Consider the following 19971-nt stretch of genomic DNA (forward strand, 5'->3'; position numbering starts at 1 on the left):
ACGCCACTAGATTCAGTTACACTACAAAATATTCACACCTTTTAATTGTGTGAAGCAACAGTGCCCTGCTTTTAACTGTCAATCAGTTTTGTTTGTGGGGGGAAAACCTGATTGTAATTTTTTTTTAACTTAAACATTAAATTGTACTGTGCGGTAAGATGATATTAAATGCTCTGTAATTGTGTGTCCTGAACAAAGCATTAGCATATATTTTAGGTTTTATTTAAATTAATCATACTTTAGTTTACAGGTTTGTTCAACTGTATGCAAAATTTGGAGAACCTTGGAGAAATTATTAGATCATCATTTTGATTTAGAAGATACTGCAGAGGATGATATATGTATATATATATGTATATATATGTATATATATATGTGTATATATATATGTATATATATATGTATGTGCGTGTGTTTAAAAAAAAAAAAAAAAACTATCCAGAAGGCTTTTAAAAAAAATTGTCACAAAAACTATGAAATTTTGCCCATGGGTAACCATAGCTTTGCATACTGCTGTAACACCCTTCTTAATTCTTCAGGCACTTTTTGGATTTCATATTAGAACTATTTCCCACTTTTGTGAGTTTTCAAGGTCCATAATTAAACTGACTTATATTTCACTCATAATTACTTACATATCTGAAGAAGAAAAGGAGTCTCTTCTGCTTCTCTACCCTGGTCTTTCACACACACACACACACACACACACATATATATATATATATATATGTTTTGTAATTTGAATAATTTTCTAACATATCTATGTTGTTTGTTTGTTAAAGCTCCGTAGTTGTCAGCGGTTGAGTTGTTAAAAATAAACCACTTTAACCACCATGTTAAGACTCTGATGATTTTTATTTTCACCATAATTTTGTCTGCTTAGCAAGGAAATCATCTCTGTTTCTTCCTGTAGTAGTTGTTACCAGGCCTTTTATTTCTTCACGTAGTTGTTACCAGGCCTGGCCCTCTGTGAGGGAAGAGGTGGAAGGATGACCACGATGATGCAGGTTAGCTTCAGGTGAAAATTGAAAACAGAGTACAGTGAGCTGACAGGTTCACAGAGGAGTTGATTTTATTTATTTGCTTTTTTATGAGCTTGTTCCCTTAATATTTCATACTATAAATGTTTCTGAGAGACAGAGACTATAAATGAAACCTGGACCAGAGTAAGATAACTGTTTGGAAATGATTGGGCTCTTAAAAGTAGCCTCATTCATTACATTTGTAGTAAAAGCTGAAGTCAGTTGTTTACCGTTACAGTGATGATCCACATTTTCATGCAGCAATGTTTCAGGAATATCTGAAAAGTGTACAGTAGAGCATTAAAACACACACAAGAATAAAGTTGAGTTTCTCGTGATATTGATTTCTCAATTCATTCAAATTAATGTATTCCTGTGTTAAAGCTACAGTGTTTTTGCTTCTTTGGTGACGGGGAGTTATGCTCCCTTGCCTTCTTTTGTGATAAGCAAAATGTATGGTCCTCCATTTAAAAAAAAATAAATAAATAAAAATGGGGAAAAAAGCAGTGTAAAGAGCCTTTCACATCAGGCGTTTTATAAGCTTCAGGCAACGCCTACCAAGGTTGTCCCTTTCGAGGTGCTGTATCAACATGGTAGATTCTTTAAGGGGGCCCACCCCCTGTAGATATGAAGGGCTCATTCTATGCTGATGAAACATCAATTTGGTCTTGCAGATAATTTATACGCTAATGAACAACAAATAATTATGAATGCTATATTCCATTTCTGCTAATAAACTGCCCTAAATCCTACGGACTGTAGCTTTAAAGTGTGCCTAGATTTGATTCCCTACCTGAAGTTACCACTTCTTGAATGGTTGCGAGTCCTGTCCATTAAAGAAGAAAATGTGAAAAATAGCATTTTAAGGATTTAAACATTTTAAGGCAAGTGTGTTTAGTCACTAACCTGACCGGGGATGGTACACAAACGAGTCTGGGATCATCCCTGTTGGGCAATCACAGGTTGTACATCAAATCTGAAACTTTCATCAGCATAAAATATTAATCATATGATGATGAATTGTGAACAGAAGCCTCTTACCCTTGGCAGTGTTACTGATCTCGGCACGCTTTTCTCCAACTAGGTTTAAACATATCAGGCATTATCATTATTGCTCATTTCACACAAATCAGAAATGCTTCAGCAACTCTGCTGAAAATGTTGGAACTCACTTGGAAGACAAAGCTTCACATTTTTGCACACACACTCCAAAATACGGTAATTTTGAAGTTGTAAACAGTTTGATATAATGTCTGTTTATTTTTGCTACTGATGGTGCTAGCGCTGGGCTATTAGCTGTCATTGAAGCTGCTAGCTAGTCATATATCACCTGATCTTATTAAAACCTGTTCTGCCGTCGTGGTATTAACTTGTAAAAAATATTGTAATTTGGAAGACAACGCTGTAAATTACAAATACATTTCATTTGGTGAGTTTATTTTCTGTAATGATGGACCTGTTCAGCATGTAGCTAGCTTTACTACCAGTTACTTTATTTTATTAGTTTAACATTAGCACTATTAATTGTGTATGATTAGCAATGTATTTATACACCATGTTCCCACTTGTAGGTCTGCATCAAAAAAAAAAAAATCTGAATTTTGTGAAAAGTTCAATACTTTTTCTCTGTTATTTCAGAAAGTTAAAATGTTATACGTATATTCTCATTGGATATAAACTAAAATGTTTTAAGCATTTTTTATTTTAATTGATAATTATGCCCTACAGCTAATAATAATATTAGAAAAAAACATTCAAAGTATATTTGAATATTTCATTTGAAGTTTGAGCATGCCAGTATTTATGCAGTATATAAATGCCATGAACCTCTCATTCTGGTTCAGTACACACAACCACAATCACAGGGAAGACTGCTGATTTCACAGTTGGGAAGAAGACACTCGACACAGTCAGTAAGGAGGGTAATCCACAGAAGGTTATTGCTGAAAGGGCTGGCTGTTCACAGAGTGCTGTATTAAATGTTCATGGAAGCAGACAGGAAGGGAAAAGTATGGTAGAAAATGTTGCACAAGCAACAGGGATGACTGCAGCCTTGAGAAGATTGTCAAGCAAAGCCAATTCAAGAATTTGCGGGAGGTTCAAATGGAGTGGACTGAGGTTGGATTCAGGGCATTAGGAGTCACCACGCACATGTATTTCCAGGAAATATGCTATGTGTCACATTTCTAGTGTCAAGGTATTTGTGAACCGGAGACCATGTGAGAAGCATTTTAAGGAGAAAAAGAACCAGTGCTCAGCAGTCCAAAGTCCTCCTTTCAGATGAAAGTAAATTTTGCATGTCATTTGGAAATGAAGCTCCCAGAGTCTGGTGGAAGAGTGGAGAGGCACAGAATCCAAGTAGCTTGCCATTTTGAAGTTTCTAGTTGGTGATGATTTGGAGTGTTGTGTCATCTGCCTGTGTTGATCCACTGTATTTTATCAAGTCCAAAGCCAAAATTTTAGAGCACTTCATGCTTCATCAGCTGGCAAGCTTTATGGAGGTGCTAAGATGCCCACAGTGCAGGAACAAATAGTAACTGGTTTGCTGTCCCTGGTATTACTTAACTTACTTTACTTGATTGGCCAGCTAACTTGCCTAACATGAACCCCAAAGAGAATCTATGGGATATTGTCAAGAGGAGGATCAGACACCAGACCAAACAATACAGAAGAGCTGAAGGATACTATCAAAGCAGTTTGGGCTTCCATAACACCATAACTTCCTTTTATTGTGGACAGTCTAAGGCACACCTGTGCACTAATCATGGTGTCTAATCAGCATCTTGATATGGCACACCTGTGAGGTGGGATGGATTATCTCAGCAAAGGAGAAGTGCTCAGTATCACAGATTTAGACTGGTTTGTGAACAATATTTGAGGGAAATGGTGATATTGTGTATGTGGAAAAAGTTTTAGATCGCGCACGTCTTTCATTAAAAAATGTCCTTAAACAGTGGAATGTCCGCATAAAGTCCTCATGCCGGCTTCTTCTGAATCTTCTCTGTTCTCTCACGACGTCCTGGGTGAATTAAGCCTTAAATTAGGATGTTTTCAGGTCGAAACAGGCCGACGACGGCGCCTGGAAGCGCTGCACGACGTCCTGCTCTGTGGGAAGTCCTTACACCGACAGAAACACCCCATAATCTCTCATCAGCCGTTAAACTTTTCACCGAAAACCAGCTTAATTTCTCGAATAGTGTCCACTCGGATATTCCTCACAGGTCCAGAAAAAATGTTGATAAAGCAATGCGCGCTGTCTCGAGCAGCGTGTGAAACAAAGGAATTCAGCCGAGAGGGCGAGACCACATCTCACTCAAGACCTGCCCACAGGGAAATGACGTCACAGACGCGTGAAAAAACTCATGCATGCGCACGAGGGTTCAAGCATGATTGGTGGAATCGCACGTCATTCAAATCCATATAGTTAAAAAAAAATAAAAGGGTCGGTTTATTATCTAATAGACCTCGTACACACACATAACCTGATTTCATTGTGATGGTCTTGTTTCTGGGGCATCTTTCTTACAGTGTGTGGTTTCCACACCTCCCATTTCAGTGGTCCAGCAAAATAAAATTTGCATTGTCATAAAATATCAAAACCACTGAATAAATAATGTTGAAAATGAGAAGAAAATATTATGGTTTCAGATGCGTTCTCTCTGTTGAGTTTTCAAATTCAAATTGGGATTATGCAATAATGTTTCCATTCATGTCATGCCTGTCGACAAATACATTTCACTGTGACAGATCTACACAACATGCCATTTGTTAATTATTGAATTGCCCTACAATAGACTGGTGGCTCCAGCCCTCCGTGACGCTTGATTGGATTAAGTGGATATAGAAAATTAATTAATGATTTTTTTAATTACTTTAAGGCATTGCTTAAAATGTCTGAAAATTGTCAAATGTTAAAATATTAAAATAAAGACCCAAAATCAATCTCCAGCTTCTTATCAACACCCAAATTGAGTCTATCCTTCATCTGAATAAGACTTCTAATTCCACCAAGTTACATATAGATTATCTTAAAAACCTTTAAATAATTCTGTTGACAAACACCAGTGATTGTGTAACGTGCTTAGCAGAGGTAATAAAGTCTGGAGTAGAAAGTTTTTTGAGGGGATAAATCAGAGAATAGAAATGGTATTTTACCTTTTAGAAGCTGTGCAGCAAAGTCGTAACTCACAGGTTGCATCCTTGGTTCTAATAAAGACAAAAAAAAAACAAAACAGATTACAGGTATGAATGTGTGCAACCCTGTGAATGTGAAAAGGATCATCACCTGTACTTTGTGTATAAATAATGTCTTTAAAATCCACATAAGGTGTGTGCTGATGTTCGTATGTATCTTACTGCAGTAGATGTGTCTCAGCACAATGGTGGCTACAGCCAGGAGGACAACACACAGCAGAACCAGCCAGAGCACCCTGAACGCACACCGCCACTCGCCTGGAGCAGAGAGAAATAAGGGTAAAAGAAAAATGTTTTCTTTTCTTGCAAAAAATTATTCATCGAAAGGAATTTGGTGTGCAGTGAGCAAGAGACAGCAATTATAGAGGAAATAAAGCCATAAAGAGAAAGATGCAGTGATGAGGAAAAGTTTGGGTACTGAATAGAGAATAGGGGGTGTTCACAATAATAGTAGCGTCTGATGTTGACGCTACAAACTCAGAACTGTTATGTTCAAACTGCTTTTTTAGCAATCCTGTGAATCACTAAACTAGCATTTAGTTGTATAACCACAGTTTTTCATGATGTCTTCACATCTGTGAGGCATCAATTTTGTTGGTTTGGAACCAAGATTTTGCTGGTTTACTAGTGTGCTTGGGGTCATTGTCTTGTTGAAACACCCATTTCAAGGGCATGTCCTCTTCAGCATAAGGCAACATGACCTCTTCAAGTATTTTGACATATCCAAACTGATCCATGATACCTGGTATGCGATATATAGGCCCAACACCATAGTAGGAGAAACATGCCCATATCATGATGCTTGCACCACCATGCTTCACTGTCTTCACTGTGAACTGTGGCTTGAATTCAGAGTTTGGGGGTCGTCTCACAAACTGTCTGCAGCCCTTGGACCCAAAAAGAACAATTTTACTCTCATCAGTCCACAAAATATTCCTCCATTTCTCTTTAGGCCAGTTGATGTGTTCTTTGGCAAATTGTAACCTCTTCTGCACATGTCTTTTATTTAACAGAGGGACTTTGCGGGGGGTTCTTGCAAATAAATTAGCTTCACACAGGCGTCTTCTAACTGTCACAGCACTTACAGGTAACTCCAGACTGTCTTTGATCATTCTGGAGCTGATCAATGGGTGAGCCTTTGCCATTCTGGTTATTCTTCTATCCATTTTGATGGTTGTTTTCCATTTTCTTCCACGCGTCTCTGTTTTTTTTTTCTTTTTTTTCAATTTTAAAGCATTGGAGATCATTGTAGATGAACAGGCTATATTTTTTTGCACCTGCGTATACGTTTTCCCCTCTCCAATCAACTTTTTAATCAAACTACGCTGTTTTTCTGAACAATGTCTTGAACGTCCCATTTTCCTCAGGCTTTCAAAGAGAAAAGCATGTTCAACAGGTGCTGACTTCATCCTTACATAGGGGACACCTGATTCACACCTGTTTGTTCCACAAAATTGACGAAGTCACTGACTGAATGCCACACTACTATTATTGTGATCACCCCCTTTTCTACTTTTTTTTTTAACTAATAGCCCAATTTCATAGCCTTAAGAGTGTGTATATCATGAATGCTTGGTCTTGTTGGATTTGTGAGAATCTACTGAATCTACTGGTACCTTGTTTCCCATGTAACAATAAGAAATATACTCAAAACCTGGATTAATCTTTTTAGTCACATAGCACTACTATTATTCTGAACACTACTGTATCTTTGGGCAGTTTTGCTCATTCCTCTTTGCAGCACCTCCTGTTGGGAAAGTGTAGGAGCACGGACCCACAACAGGGGGCGCAAACGAACGGACAATGGATAAAGCCAAATACAACACTTTACTGTTGTGAAAATGCACAACAACAACAGATTACAATAGTGAATGAAGTCAAATACAAGATGTCATGTGGGCAGGCCCGAAGATAGGAGACATCAGTCCGAAGTCGAACCAGAACCACACGATTTCCTCCGCCACCGAACCCCGGGAATACCGGAGCCGCCAAGTCCCGAACTCCCAGGTGGCCACTGCCTTCGCGTGTCGGATCTGGTACTGCTGGCGAGGAGCAAACACAGTTAGAAGTGGGTGCGTGTGCACCCAGCAACACGTATGGTGGGAAACCACCTCCACCTCTCGTCGAAAAAAGGAACAGAATGAATACTGTCCAACTCACACAAGTAACAGATATTCCTGTCAACAAACACAGTCAGCTGAGAATATTACCTCCTTAGTAGAGCGATATCTCGGCAATCAGGTGGAGATGCCGTCTTGCTGATATGCCTCTGTAGATCTGGTGATTGATGACAGCTGTCGTCTGTGATAAGTGACAGCTGTCATCCCAGCTGCTCCTGTGAGGCGGCAGCGCCCTCTGGTGCCTGGAGCCCGCACTCCAGGCAGGGCGCCCTCTGGTGGTGGTGGGCCAGCAGTACCTCCTCTTCAGCGGCCCACACAACAGGACCCCCCCCTCAACGGGCGCCTCCTGTCGCCCGACCGGGCTTGTCCGGGTGGCGGCGGTAGAAGTCAGCCAGGAGGGCCAGGTCCAGGATGAAGCTCCTCTTCACCCAGGAGCGTTCTTCGGGGCCGTACCCCTCCCAGTCCACCAAATACTGGAAGCCCCGGCCCATCCATCGGACATCCAAAAGCCGGCGCACTGTCCAAGCCGGGTTGCCATCGATGATCCGGGCAGGAGGTGGTGTCGGACCCGGAGTGCAGAGGGGTGAGGTGTGATGCGGTTTAATTCTTGACACGTGGAACACGGGATGGATCCGCAGTGAGGCCGGAAGCTGAAGCCTCACTGCGGCGGGACTGATGACCTTGAGAATCTTAAATGGTCCTATGTACCGTTCCTGTAATTTTGGGGAGGCCACTTGCAGTGGAATGTCCTTGGTTGACAACCACACTTCCTGCCCAGGACGATACGTAGGAGCCGGGGTCCGCCGCCGGTCTGCATGGGCCTTTGTCGTCATCCGGGCCCTCAGCAAAGCAGAACGGGCGGCATGCCACACCCGACGGCACTTCCGCAGGTGGGCCTGGACCGAGGGCACACCGACCTCTCCCTCAACCACCGGGAACAACGGGGGCTGATACCCCAGACACACCTCAAAAGGGGAGAGGCCGGTGGCGGACGACACTTGGCTGTTGTGGGCATACTCGATCCAGGCCAGATGGGTACTCCAGGCCGCCGGGTGTGCGGCTGTCACGCAACGCAGGGTCTGCTCCATCTCTTGATTGGCCCGTTCTGCTTGCCCGTTGGTTTGGGGATGATACCCGGATGAGAGACTGACCGTGGCCCCCAGTTCCCGGCAGAAGCTCCTCCAGACATGCGAGGAGAACTGGGGACCGCGATCTGAGACAATGTCTGTTGGAATCCCATGCAGCCGGACGACGTGGTGGACCAGGGGGTCCGCTGTCTCCTGGGCTGTTGGGAGCTTCGGGAGGGCCACGAAGTGGGCCGCCTTGGAGAATCGGTCCACTATCGTGAGAATGGTGGTGTTGCCCTGGGACGGCGGGAGGCCCGTGACAAAATCCAGGCCGATGTGGGACCAGGGGCGATGAGGCACGGGCAGCGGCTGTAACAATCCCGAAGCCTTGCGATGGTCGGCCTTGCCCCTGGCGCAGGTGGTACAGGCCTGGATATACTCCCGGACGTCGGCCTCTAGGGACGCCCACCAGAAGCGCTGCCGGACAACTGCCACGGTTCTGCGCACCCCTGGATGACAGGAGAGCTTAGAGCCGTGACAGAAGTCCAGGACTGCAGCCCTAGCTTCTGGTGGGATGTAAAGTCTATTCTTCGGTCCAGTTCCGGGGTCCGGGCTTCGTGCCAGGGCCTCCCGGACGGTTCTCTCTACGTCCCAGGTGAGGGTGGCCACGATAGTGGACTCCGGGATGATGGGTTCCGGTGGATCCGACAACTCCGTTTTGACTTCGTCTTCATGTACCCGGGACAAAGCATCCGATCTCTGGTTTTTGGTCCCGGGACGGTAGGTGATCCGGAAGTCAAAACGGCCGAAGAACAGTGACCAGCGGGCTTGCCTGGGATTCAGCCGCTTGGCGGTCCTGATATACTCCAGGTTCCAGTGGTCAGTGAAAACCGCGAATGGCACGGACGTTCCCTCCAACAGATGTCTCCACTCTTCTAGAGCCTCTTTCACCGCAAGGAGTTCTCGATTGCCGACGTCATAGTTCCGTTCGGCCGGGGTCAACCTGCGGGAAAAATAGGCACACGGGTGAAGGACCTTATCGGTCTTCCCGCTCTGGGACAGCACAGCTCCTATCCCTGAGTCCGAGGCGTCCACTTCAACCACTAACTGGCGGCTAGGATCGGGCTGCACCAGAACGGGTGCAGACGAGAAGCGCCATTTCAACTCCTTGAACGCGGCATCGCAACGATCCGACCAGGTGAAGGGGACTTTTGGTGAGGTCAGGGCTGTCAGGGGGCTAACTACCTGACTGTAGCCCTTAATGAACCTCCTGTAGAAATTAGCAAAGCCGAGGAACTGTTGCAGCTTCCTATGGCTTGTGGGTTGGGGCCAGTCTCTCACCGCCGCAACCTTGGCCGGATCAGGAGCGACGGAGTTGGAGGAGATGATAAACCCCAGGAAGGACAAAGATGTGCGGTGGAACTCACACTTCTCGCCCTTCACAAACAGCCGGTTCTCCAACAACCGCTGCAGGACCTGACGTACATGTCGGACATGGGTCTCAGGATCCGGAGAAAAGATGAGTATATCGTCTAGATACACGAAGACGAATCGGTGCAGGAAATCCCGCAAGACATCATTAACCAAAGCTTGGAACGTCACGGGGGCGTTAGTAAGACCGAATGGCATGACCAGGTACTCAAAGTGACCTAAGGGGGTGTTAAATGCCGTCTTCCACTCGTCTCCCTTCCGGATCCGAACCAGGTGATACGCATTTCTGAGAACTAGTTTGGTGAATATTCGGGCTCCATGCAGGGGCGTGAACACCGAATCCAACAGGGGCAACGGGTATCGATTGCGAACCGTGATTTCGTTCAGTCCCCTGTAATCAATGCATGGACGAAGTCTGCCATCTTTTTTACCCACAAAAAAGAAACCTGCACCCATTGGGGAGGTGGAATTCCGGATCAACCCGGCGGCTAAAGAGTCCCGGATGTAGGTCTCCATTGATTCGCGCTCAGGCCGTGAGAGGTTGTACAGCCTGCTGGACGGGAACTCACCGCCTGGAACCAAGTCAATGGCACAATCGTACGGATGGTGGGGGGGAAGGGTGAGCGCCAGATCCTTGCTGAACACATCCACAAGGTCGTGGTACTCCACCGGCACCGTCCCTAGATTGGGTGGGACTCTGACCTCTTCCTTAGCCTGGGAACCGGGAGGTACCGAGGAACCTAAACATACCCGATGGCAGGTTTCGCTCCACTGAACCACTACCCCGGACGGCCAATCGATCCGGGGATTGTGTTTTAACATCCAAGGGAACCCTAAAATCACACGGGAGGTAGTTGGAGTTACAAAAAACTCAATCTCCTCCCGGTGATTTCCTGACACCACCAGAGTTACTGGTGGTGTCCTGTGTGTGATTGGAGGGAGGAGGGAGCCATCTAGTGCCCGTACCTGCACAGGTGAGGTAAGAGCCACCAGAGGGAGCCCTATCTCCCTGGCCCATCTGCTGTCTAACAGATTCCCTTCAGAGCCCGTGTCCACCAGTGCTGGGGCCTTCAGGGTTAAATCCTCATAAAGGATTGTAACTGGGAGTCGTGTGGCAATGTGGGTGTGTCCCACGTGAATGTCTCGGCCCACCCCTAGCCCAGTTTCTAGGGGTGGGCGTTGGCGTTTAACCGCTCGGGGCAGTCTCTTACCTGATGCTCTGTCGAGCCACAAACAAAACACGCTCCGCGGGCCAGCCTCCTCTGTCTATCTGGTGCCCTAAATGTGGCCCTGCTCGTGTCCATAGCTTCGTCAGCAGGGGGAGCTGTCACCCCACGGAGCGCAGGGGCCATGGAGTGTGGGGAGGGCGGAACGCGGTCGGAACCGGAAGGGAGAGGGACGACGCGTGCCCGGTCACGCCCTTCGTCTCGTTCCCGACGGCGTTCTTCTAACCGATTGTCTAAACGTATGACGAGATTGATAAGCCCATCTAAATCCCGCGGTTCGTCCTTAGCCACCAAGTGCTCCTTTAGAACCAGTGACAGTCCGTTTACAAAGGCGGCGCGGAGGGCAGTGCTATTCCAGCCGGACCTTGCAGCCGCGATGCGGAAGTCGACTGCATAGGCAGCTGCACTCCAGCGCCCCTGTCTTATTGACAGCAGCACGGCTGAAGCGGTCTCACCTCTATTTGGGTGATTGAACACTGTTCTGAACTCCCTCACAAACCCATCATACACCTGAAGGAGCCGTGAATTCTGCTCCCAGAGCGCTGTAGCCCAAGCGCGTGCCTCACCATGAAGCAAATTTATGACATAAGCTACTTTACTAGCATCAGTCGCGTACATAACAGGACGTTGTGCAAAGACGAGCGAACACTGCATAAGGAAATCAGCGCACGTCTCCACACAACCGTCGTACGGCTCTGGCGGGCTTATGTATGCTTCCGGGGATGGTGGGAGGGGTCGTTGAACGACCTGTGGAATGTCATTGTTTCGCACAGGGTCGGCAGGAGGGAGAGCCGCAGCATCGCCCTGAGGGCGCGCTTCCACCTGCGCGGCGAGAGCCTCCACCCTGCGGTTAAGGAGGACGTTGTGCTCGGTCATTAAATCCATCCGAGCCGTGAAAGCGGCGAGGATTCGCTGCAACTCACCGATCATTCCTCCTGCGGACGCCTGTGTGCCCTGTTCTTCCATTGGCCGTTCAACAGCCGGTTGACGCCCCTCGGGATCCATGACGTTGGCCGAGATATCCTGTTGGGAAAGTGTAGGAGCACGGACCCACAACAGGGGGCGCAAACGAACGGACAATGGATAAAGCCAAATACAACACTTTACTGTTGTGAAAATGCACAACAACAACAGATTACAATAGTGAATGAAGTCAAATACAAGATGTCATGTGGGCAGGCCCGAAGATAGGAGACATCAGTCCGAAGTCGAACCGGAACCACACGATTTCCTCCGCCACCGAACCCCGGGAATACCGGAGCCGCCAAGTCCCGAACTCCCAGGTGGCCACTGCCTTCGCGTGTCGGATCTGGTACTGCTGGCGAGGAGCAAACACAGTTAGAAGTGGGTGCGTGTGCACCCAGCAACACGTATGGTGGGAAACCACCTCCACCTCTCGTCGAAAAAAGGAACAGAATGAATACTGTCCAACTCACACAAGTAACAGATATTCCTGTCAACAAACACAGTCAGCTGAGAATATTACCTCCTTAGTAGAGCGATATCTCGGCAATCAGGTGGAGATGCCGTCTTGCTGATATACCTCTGTAGATCTGGTGATTGATGACAGCTGTCGTCGGTGATAAGTGACAGCTGTCATCCCGGCTGCTCCTGTGAGGCGGCAGCGCCCTCTGGTGGTGGTGGGCCAGCAGTACCTCCTCTTCAGCGGCCCACACAACACCTCCATCAGGTTGGATGGGGAGTGTCAGTGCACAGACATTTTCAAATCTCTCCAGAGATGTTCAGTCAGATTCAGGGCTGGACTCTGGCTGGGCCACTCAAGGACATTCACAGAGTTTCCTGAAGAGACCCCTTTGATATCTTGGCTGTGTGCTTTAGGCCGCATTCATCTTTCCCTCAATCCTGACTCGTCTCCCAGTTTCTGCCGCTGAAAAGTGAAGCATGATGCTGCCACCACCATGCTTCACTGTAGGGATGATGCCTGGTTTCCTCCAAACATGACACCTGGCATTCACACCAAAGAGTTCAAGCTTTGTCTCATCAGACCAGAGAATTTTGTTTCTCATGGTGTGAGAGTCCTTCAGGTGCCTTTTGGCAAACTCCAGTCAGGCTGCCATGTGCCTTCTAGAGTGGCTTCTGTCTGGCCACTCTACCATACAGACCTGATTGGTGGATTGCTGCAGAGATTGTTGTCCTTCTTGAAGGTTCTTCTCTCTCCACAGAGGAATGCTGGAACTCTGACAGAGTGACTATTGGGTTCTTGGTCACCTCCCTGACTAAGGCTCTTCTCCCCTGATCACTCAGTTTAGACGGGCGGCCAACTTTAGGAAGAGTCCTGGTTGATCTGAACTTCTTCCATTTATAGATGATGGAGGCCGCTGTGCTCACTGGGCCCTTCAAAGCAGCAGAAATGTTTCTGTGCCCTTCCCCAGATTTGTGCCTCGAGACAATCCTGTCTTGGAGGTCTACAGACAATTCCTTTAACTTCATGCTTGATTTGTGTTCTGACATGCACTGTCAACTGTGCGACCTTATATGTAGACAGGTGTGTGCCTTTCCAGATAATGGTCAATCAAGTGAATTTACCTCAGGTGGACTCCAGTTAAGTTGTAGAAACATCTCAAGGATTATCAGTGGAGATGGGATGCATCTGAGCTCAATTTCGAGCTTCATGGTGAAGGCCGTGAATACTTATGTACATGTGGTTTCTTAGTTTTTTATTTTTAATAAATTTGAAAAAATAAAACTTTTTCAACATTGTCATTATGGGGTATTGTGTGTAGACATTTGAGGGGATGAAATTAATTGCATCCATTTTGGAATAAGGCTGTAACGTGACAACTTTCCGGATACACTGTATGTATTTTATTTTCATTTTTTTAAAAAGCAGGTTCTTTCTTTAATTCATAAATGAGTTTTAAAGTATGCTCTTTAATCTCAATATCGAAACAAATCTCCAAACATTATCTGAACAAATAAAACTATTTAATACTTAATGTGTTGGATAAGAACACACTGTTTATTGTAATATTACAAAATCATCACTTTTAGAGCCATTCAGCTTTACTAAGATGGTAAATTGACATCATGCTGTGGAGATTTTCTTTCCATTTTTACATTATACAAGTAGCTCGTTACTTTTTTGGCATTTTGTGTAAAGAAGCATAAGTGCTATTTGCAGAGTGATGCAGCAGTAAAAGTGAAATAAGCATTCTAGGGACGAAGACACAAACAAATTATAGCAGAAAGTACCAGAAAGGAAATAAGAGAGGAGAAAATGGGGGCCACTGGTGTAAATGAGGCAGGCAGTGAAATGGCTTTCCACTGGAAAATATGACTTACTTTCAACATTGAGTGTGGAAGAGCTGAATAGAGAGAAACCGTGTGTGCTAAAATGAATACAGTTTTAGAGATACAGTTGATTGAGACGTTTTAAATTGTACACCTTATCAGTCATCTGATACAGGTCACTGCATAGCAAAAAGACATGTAAATATGTGTATCCAAAAATCATTAACGCTGGAGTGATTCATCCTGCAGACAACTCCATGTTCAGGTCACATTATTACCCTTCTTGGTCTTTGCATGTCTTTACAACTGCCCAGCTGATGGTGGCGCAGTGTACTTCTTCATTCATATTTGCTTCTGTTTCTAAACATTCCTAGCCTAACTCAGAACAAACTGCTGGACATTATGAATGATGCCAGTCACCCTCTGCACACCACCATCAGCAGCCAGAGGAGCCTCTTCAGCCACAGACTGCTCCTTCCCAAGTGCAGGACCAACAGACTGAAAAGCGCCTTTGTCCCTCAGGCCATCAGACTGTACAACTCCACACCCAGGAGGAGGAGGAGTAACAGGGAGACAGAGGACAGGAAGGAGAGGAACAGTAGTAGCCAGTAAACCAGCGAGAACTATTTCTGGTATTTATATTTGTGCATTTATATTTGCAAACTGTTTTTGGCTTTCACTTTTGATACTCTGTGTGCTTCTTACCCTGTGTGCTGCTATACAATGCTGCTGGAACATCAGTTTCCCTGAGGGAGTCTTCCCAAGTTCTATCTAATCTAATCTAAATGCTTTTCAAACGCTAGGTGGACATGCACATGGGCCCGGCCCAACATGCGTATCCTGTGAGCATCGCGCCACAGGTCAGACACCGCGTCATATAGAACGTAACTCACGTGGGTGATGTGACACTCAGATTGCCTGCTGCGTGTTCACATGATCTGAAGGCCTGTTTCACCTGGAACAGCCTGTCAATGTTTGTGCTGTGCACTCAGTCCACCCCATCGCAAAAGCAGTATGTTGTTATGTATTTCCACATGAGTACAGCAAGCACACACACGCCCATCACGGTGGACAGTTGTAAGGTCATGTCCTTCAAAACATGATACATGTTCACAAGCTGTGATGTCCAGCACCAGAGATCTCAACAGCTACTGCTATTGGCAGACACGTACCCCCCCACTTTCATGCAAGTGTGCTCCCCCACTGCATGCCACATGTGTTGTGGGGTGCGAAACACACACACGGCACATGTGTTTTGGTTGGGGGGGTGCAAAACACACACATGCCACATCTGTTGCGGGGGAAGAGTGGGGGGTGTGAAACACACGCACGCCACATGTGCATTGCTTGGCAACACCAGTCGTGGCACACTTAAACAAATTTCACAGCCAGCTCGAAAGTGGTCGCGTGCTCCCTATTTTCATGCTGGCTGCGCGAATGGCCCCACATTTCCTAAGTGCTCCTCAAGTGGTATTGGATGTTCGTCTGTGGCACCTGTAATTTGAGCGACACCTGCCTCATTCGTGCTATGTGTGAACGGGCCCTTACATATGTCACAGAACTGTAAAATAAGCCATTTCAGACCAAAATTTTGAATTTTAAAATTCAAAGTCATAAAATTGTGGGATTTAGAACATGTTTGACATTAAACTACAGCTATACGTAACCTAAGAGGTTAATTAAAAAAAATAGATGTGACTGATTTATCAGTTCAGTAATGAAGCCTGACAGGCAACAGAATAAAATTTTAATTTACCTAGAACAGAATCAATAGCAGCCAAATTGTGTTTTGTTTCTGTGATTTATTCTGTCCACTGTAAATAGTATATGGACTGTATTTCCATTGGATCCAGACATTCAAAGGTCTTTACAGTGATGTCTCACATTCACCCAGTCACACCAGTGTCAAAGGTGCTGCCATTCATGGCACCCAAACTGCACACCAGGAGCAACTTTGGGATTAAGGGCCTTGCTCAAAGGCTGTTGAATCAAGTATCCTCTTGTCACAATTCCTCCAGGCCATCACTTGTTTTCTAATCTAAGAATGACCTTACACTTGGGAATAAACACACACACACACACACACACACACACAAAAAGACATCTGTCATTCATTCATTGTGACACCAACCTTTTTGTGTCGGTTTCCATGACAGCTTTTCCTTTCCGGTTGCAACCAAAACAGTTTGATTGGCAAGCCAAAGGAGGCATCGGCTGTGGTTGGCTGTTTCTGAAGTGGGCGGGATAGGAAGACAGCAGTAGAAAGCATCCTCCTCCCGTTTCTCCTCTTCCTCTTCATCTTCAGATGGTACAAGGTACAGGTCACTGTGGTTACTCCGGCCATACAAGGTGAGATTGAATGAAATACCTCGTCTGAGTAGAAGTCGCACTGAGACTTCCACATGTTCCTTTAGAGCTGCAGAGAGATGGATGGATGGATGGAAGGAATAACAAAGATGACTACAAAAGTGTGCTGGATACACAATACCTGATATGTTGCTGTGTAATCCTGTGCTGTTTTGATCAGTTTCACACATGTACCAGTTTAGGACAGGATCTTGGCTGCCACTTCTGGAATCTGAAGCAGCATCTGTCACGTTGCTTTGATTCCCGTGGATACAGGCCTGTTCCCACCGTTCACTGCCAGGCGTCTGAGAGGAGTCACACACGGGTTTTCTCTTAGCCTTTGCATCCCCAGCCTTTTCATCCTCCCTTTTTCTCATCTCATCTCCTCGTGCACAATGTCGATGAGGCTGACAGATAAAGCTAACGCTGGATACTGAAGGGATAAGAAGAAACAAAAAAAAAAAGATTTGTCAGTGGAAAAAGTAGAATGTGAGAAAGCTGATGTGAAAGTAAAAAAATAAAATAAAAATCAGACCTAGATCTCAAAATAACTCTTTTGTATTGATGACAACACCCCCCCCCCCCCCCCAAATCGAATCAGTATTTGGTGTAACCTCCTTTTATCTAAATTAAACATTTTATTGGCATATTATTCAGAGTATTATGTAACAATTATGCCTACAAGGTGCTCGCATACACCAGCTAAATACAGTATGTAGGTTGAAACATAATCATTGATTAAAACAGAAACAACTGTGTTGGAGGGATAAAGCAAAATGAGGAAGAGCTCTGCGAGCAAGACGTGGTTTCTAAAGACTGTTTTACTTTACGCCATGGCAAGAACGAGCACAGCAGCAAAACATAAGCAAGGTGGTTTGACTGCATCAACAGAATCTGTCACAGATAGACAGGTGTTTCCAGGTGTGCTGCCTGAGTACTTCAGAAGAACCCAGTAGGTCCCTGCTACAACAGTCTACAGTCCCGAAAGGTCTGCACGTATAGGGTCTTCAAGGATGACAAAAATGACAGAGTTGGAGAGCAAGTACAAGAATGAGTGTCTGCTCGTGACAGTGAAGCATGTTGGAGACATTTAATGATCTCAGATAGCTATCTGTCATACGATACATCACTGAAGTGTCTCGTCAGTCCCAACTTTGTTCTGAAGTACAGCTGTAACCCAAACGTGCAGCCAAAGTCAGAATGAACAAGGAGTCCTGGAAGAAATAATGTCGTCTCATTATCCCCAAGTCAGTTTGGGATTCCAGAAAGAGAACGAAGCTGAGAGACTTCAAATCCACAAGAAGACTGTGGCTCGATCTCCTATAGACCACTAGAACAACCTACGTGCCATGTTCCTTGAAAACTGAGCAGGCGTTAGCTTGAGCAGAAATCATTCAGAATCAGAAAGGCCAAGTGTGGTTGTGCCAAATATCTATAAGTAAAAAAAATATATATATATTGTATGTTGATCACAAATAAGTAAAACTATTCATGGTATTATTTTTTGAAACCCACCTACCCACGCCCCCTGTGTGGGCATATTGAAACCGCTGATGGCAAATGTGTTTACCTGCAAATCTCTTGAAAAGAAGGCGAGCTTTTCAAAGAAAGACAATACTTTAATCTTTTCAAAGGCAGCTGTCAGTCAGCCTGATATGGGGTTATATTTGGTGTGAGTTTTCAGTCAGGCTGAGTGTGAGTAAAGAAAAAAGCAAAGGCAAAAAACAAGTTCAGTTCTTTTAAAGGTGAATTTTTCCCAGGTTCATTTAGCGTTCAACAAAGCCTGAGAAAAACAGAGCTAAAGCGAGTACTTCTTTCTTGGCCGTGCTTTAGCTGTTGTGACGGTGAAGCACATGAAGCACGTGGATGATGACAGAGACACACAGAAGAAACACGGCTGACCTACCTCGGTATAGCGTGAAGAATTCTGGGAGGCAGATGATGAAGGCGAGGATCAAGAGGATCAGGAGTTTCATGAGAGCTGCTCGTGTCATGGTTGCACCACAGCAGCATGTATATGACATTAATTCATGTGGAGGCTGTTGACGATGCAATACGGCCACATGCACATTGTACTTCCTATTGCACTTCCTGTTGTTTTCTCAGAAAGATTGAGAAATGGAGGCTTGACAAAGGAGAGTTACTGTCAGCACCAGGTGAGCAGATGTGTGTTTCTGGGTTTGGATTTGTGGGAGAGCTGGTCTGTCCTCTGTGGACAAGAGGCGAATGGACTGTGATAGCTGTGAATTTAATGTGAATGTCTAGTATAACATAGAAATTGATGGGTGTGTGTGTTATCAAAAACAGAAATGATGTGTTGTGAAATGCTGCTGCAACCTAAGAAGCTGACAAGGATTTCTGTCATCATTGTTTTGGAAATTGGCTTTATTTCTGAGAGTCAACTTACATGGGAGATTTTATTGCCTCCGGCAAGGATGTAATGTTTTCACTGGTGTTTGTTTGACTATTAGCAGGATAACTCGAAAAGCAATGAACAGACGTCACTGAAATCTGGTGAGTAGATAGATTATGCTCCAGGATATAAGTGATTATATTTTGGGAGTAATCAAGAATATATTTTCGGAACTGATGTCCAGAAGAATGTCTAGCATATGGCAACATATAACTCAAAACATTGTGAAAGGATGTTGATGAAATTTGGTGAGCAGATGGATTATGTCCCAGAAAATGAAGGGTTTTATTTAGAATTTGATCCACAACATATTTTAGATCCAAGATCCACAATAAGTTTTAATCAATATGTAGTGTTGGCAGAGGTATGCACTCGTTGAGTGCCCGGTGGTTATTTATGGAGTGTAACGTTTATGTAAATGTAGCAAATAATATTTGGCATCTGACTACTTTTGTTCATCTGGTTTCTCAAAAATATATGAAAGTTTGCAGCTAAAAATTATATGAAAATAAGGTGATGCATCCTAAAATATGTCTGAGAAATTAGTTGTTTATTTGCTTGTCACTTCATTCTGGTATTGTGGTGCTTTTGTTTTTTGCTTTTCTGTTTTTCTTTTAAATGAATGAAATAAATATTAAAAAGAAAGAAAGAAGAAAAGAATATCCGAGTGGACACTATTCGAGAAATTAAGATGGTTTTCTGTGAAAAGTTTAACGGCTGATGAGAGATTATGGGGTGTTTCTGTCGGTGTAAGGACTTCCCACGGAGCGGGACGTCCTGCAGCGCTTCCAGGCGCTGTCGTCGGCCTGTTTCGATCTTAAAACATCCTAATTTAAGGCTTAATTCACCCAGGACATCATGAGAGAACAGAGAAGATTCAGAAGAGGCCGGCATGAGGAA

General features: G+C 44.9%; 1 protein-coding gene across 2 annotated transcripts; it reads right to left on the reverse strand.

Annotated features, from left to right (window-relative positions):
• Positions 1–118: 118 nt before the first annotated feature.
• Positions 119–18803, reverse strand: LOC117526189. Of its 2 annotated transcripts, XM_034188233.1 has the most exons (10): positions 18565–18803; positions 16801–17091; positions 16444–16728; positions 5379–5474; positions 5178–5228; positions 2064–2102; positions 1929–1967; positions 1816–1848; positions 1253–1300; positions 119–1012 (listed from the first exon to the last, which is right to left on the reverse strand). In XM_034188233.1, the coding sequence occupies exons 1-10, from the start codon at positions 18680–18682 to the stop codon at positions 951–953; spliced, it is 1062 nt and encodes a 353-aa protein (XP_034044124.1). In that variant the 5' UTR covers positions 18683–18803; the 3' UTR covers positions 119–950. The 2 variants fall into 2 exon arrangements, with proteins under 2 accessions (XP_034044124.1, XP_034044122.1); XM_034188231.1 differs by having other exon boundaries at positions 119–1300.
• Between the last annotated feature and the right edge of the window lie 1168 nt (positions 18804–19971).

The sequence above is a fragment of the Thalassophryne amazonica genome, chromosome 15 (genome assembly GCF_902500255.1).
Source record: "Thalassophryne amazonica chromosome 15, fThaAma1.1, whole genome shotgun sequence".
NCBI lineage: Eukaryota > Metazoa > Chordata > Actinopteri > Batrachoidiformes > Batrachoididae > Thalassophryne > Thalassophryne amazonica.

Coding starts and splice junctions, on each gene's coding strand:
- LOC117526189 (XM_034188231.1), bottom strand. CDS start 18,682: ATGTCATATACATGCTGCTGTGGTGCAACCATGACACGAGCAGCTCTC. Junction 5,229..5,378: donor GCTGAGACACATCTACTGCA/GTAAGATACATA, acceptor TGTCTTTATTAG/AACCAAGGATGCAACCTGTG. Junction 1,849..1,928: donor TGTGTACCATCCCCGGTCAG/GTTAGTGACTAA, acceptor TTTAATGGACAG/GACTCGCAACCATTCAAGAA.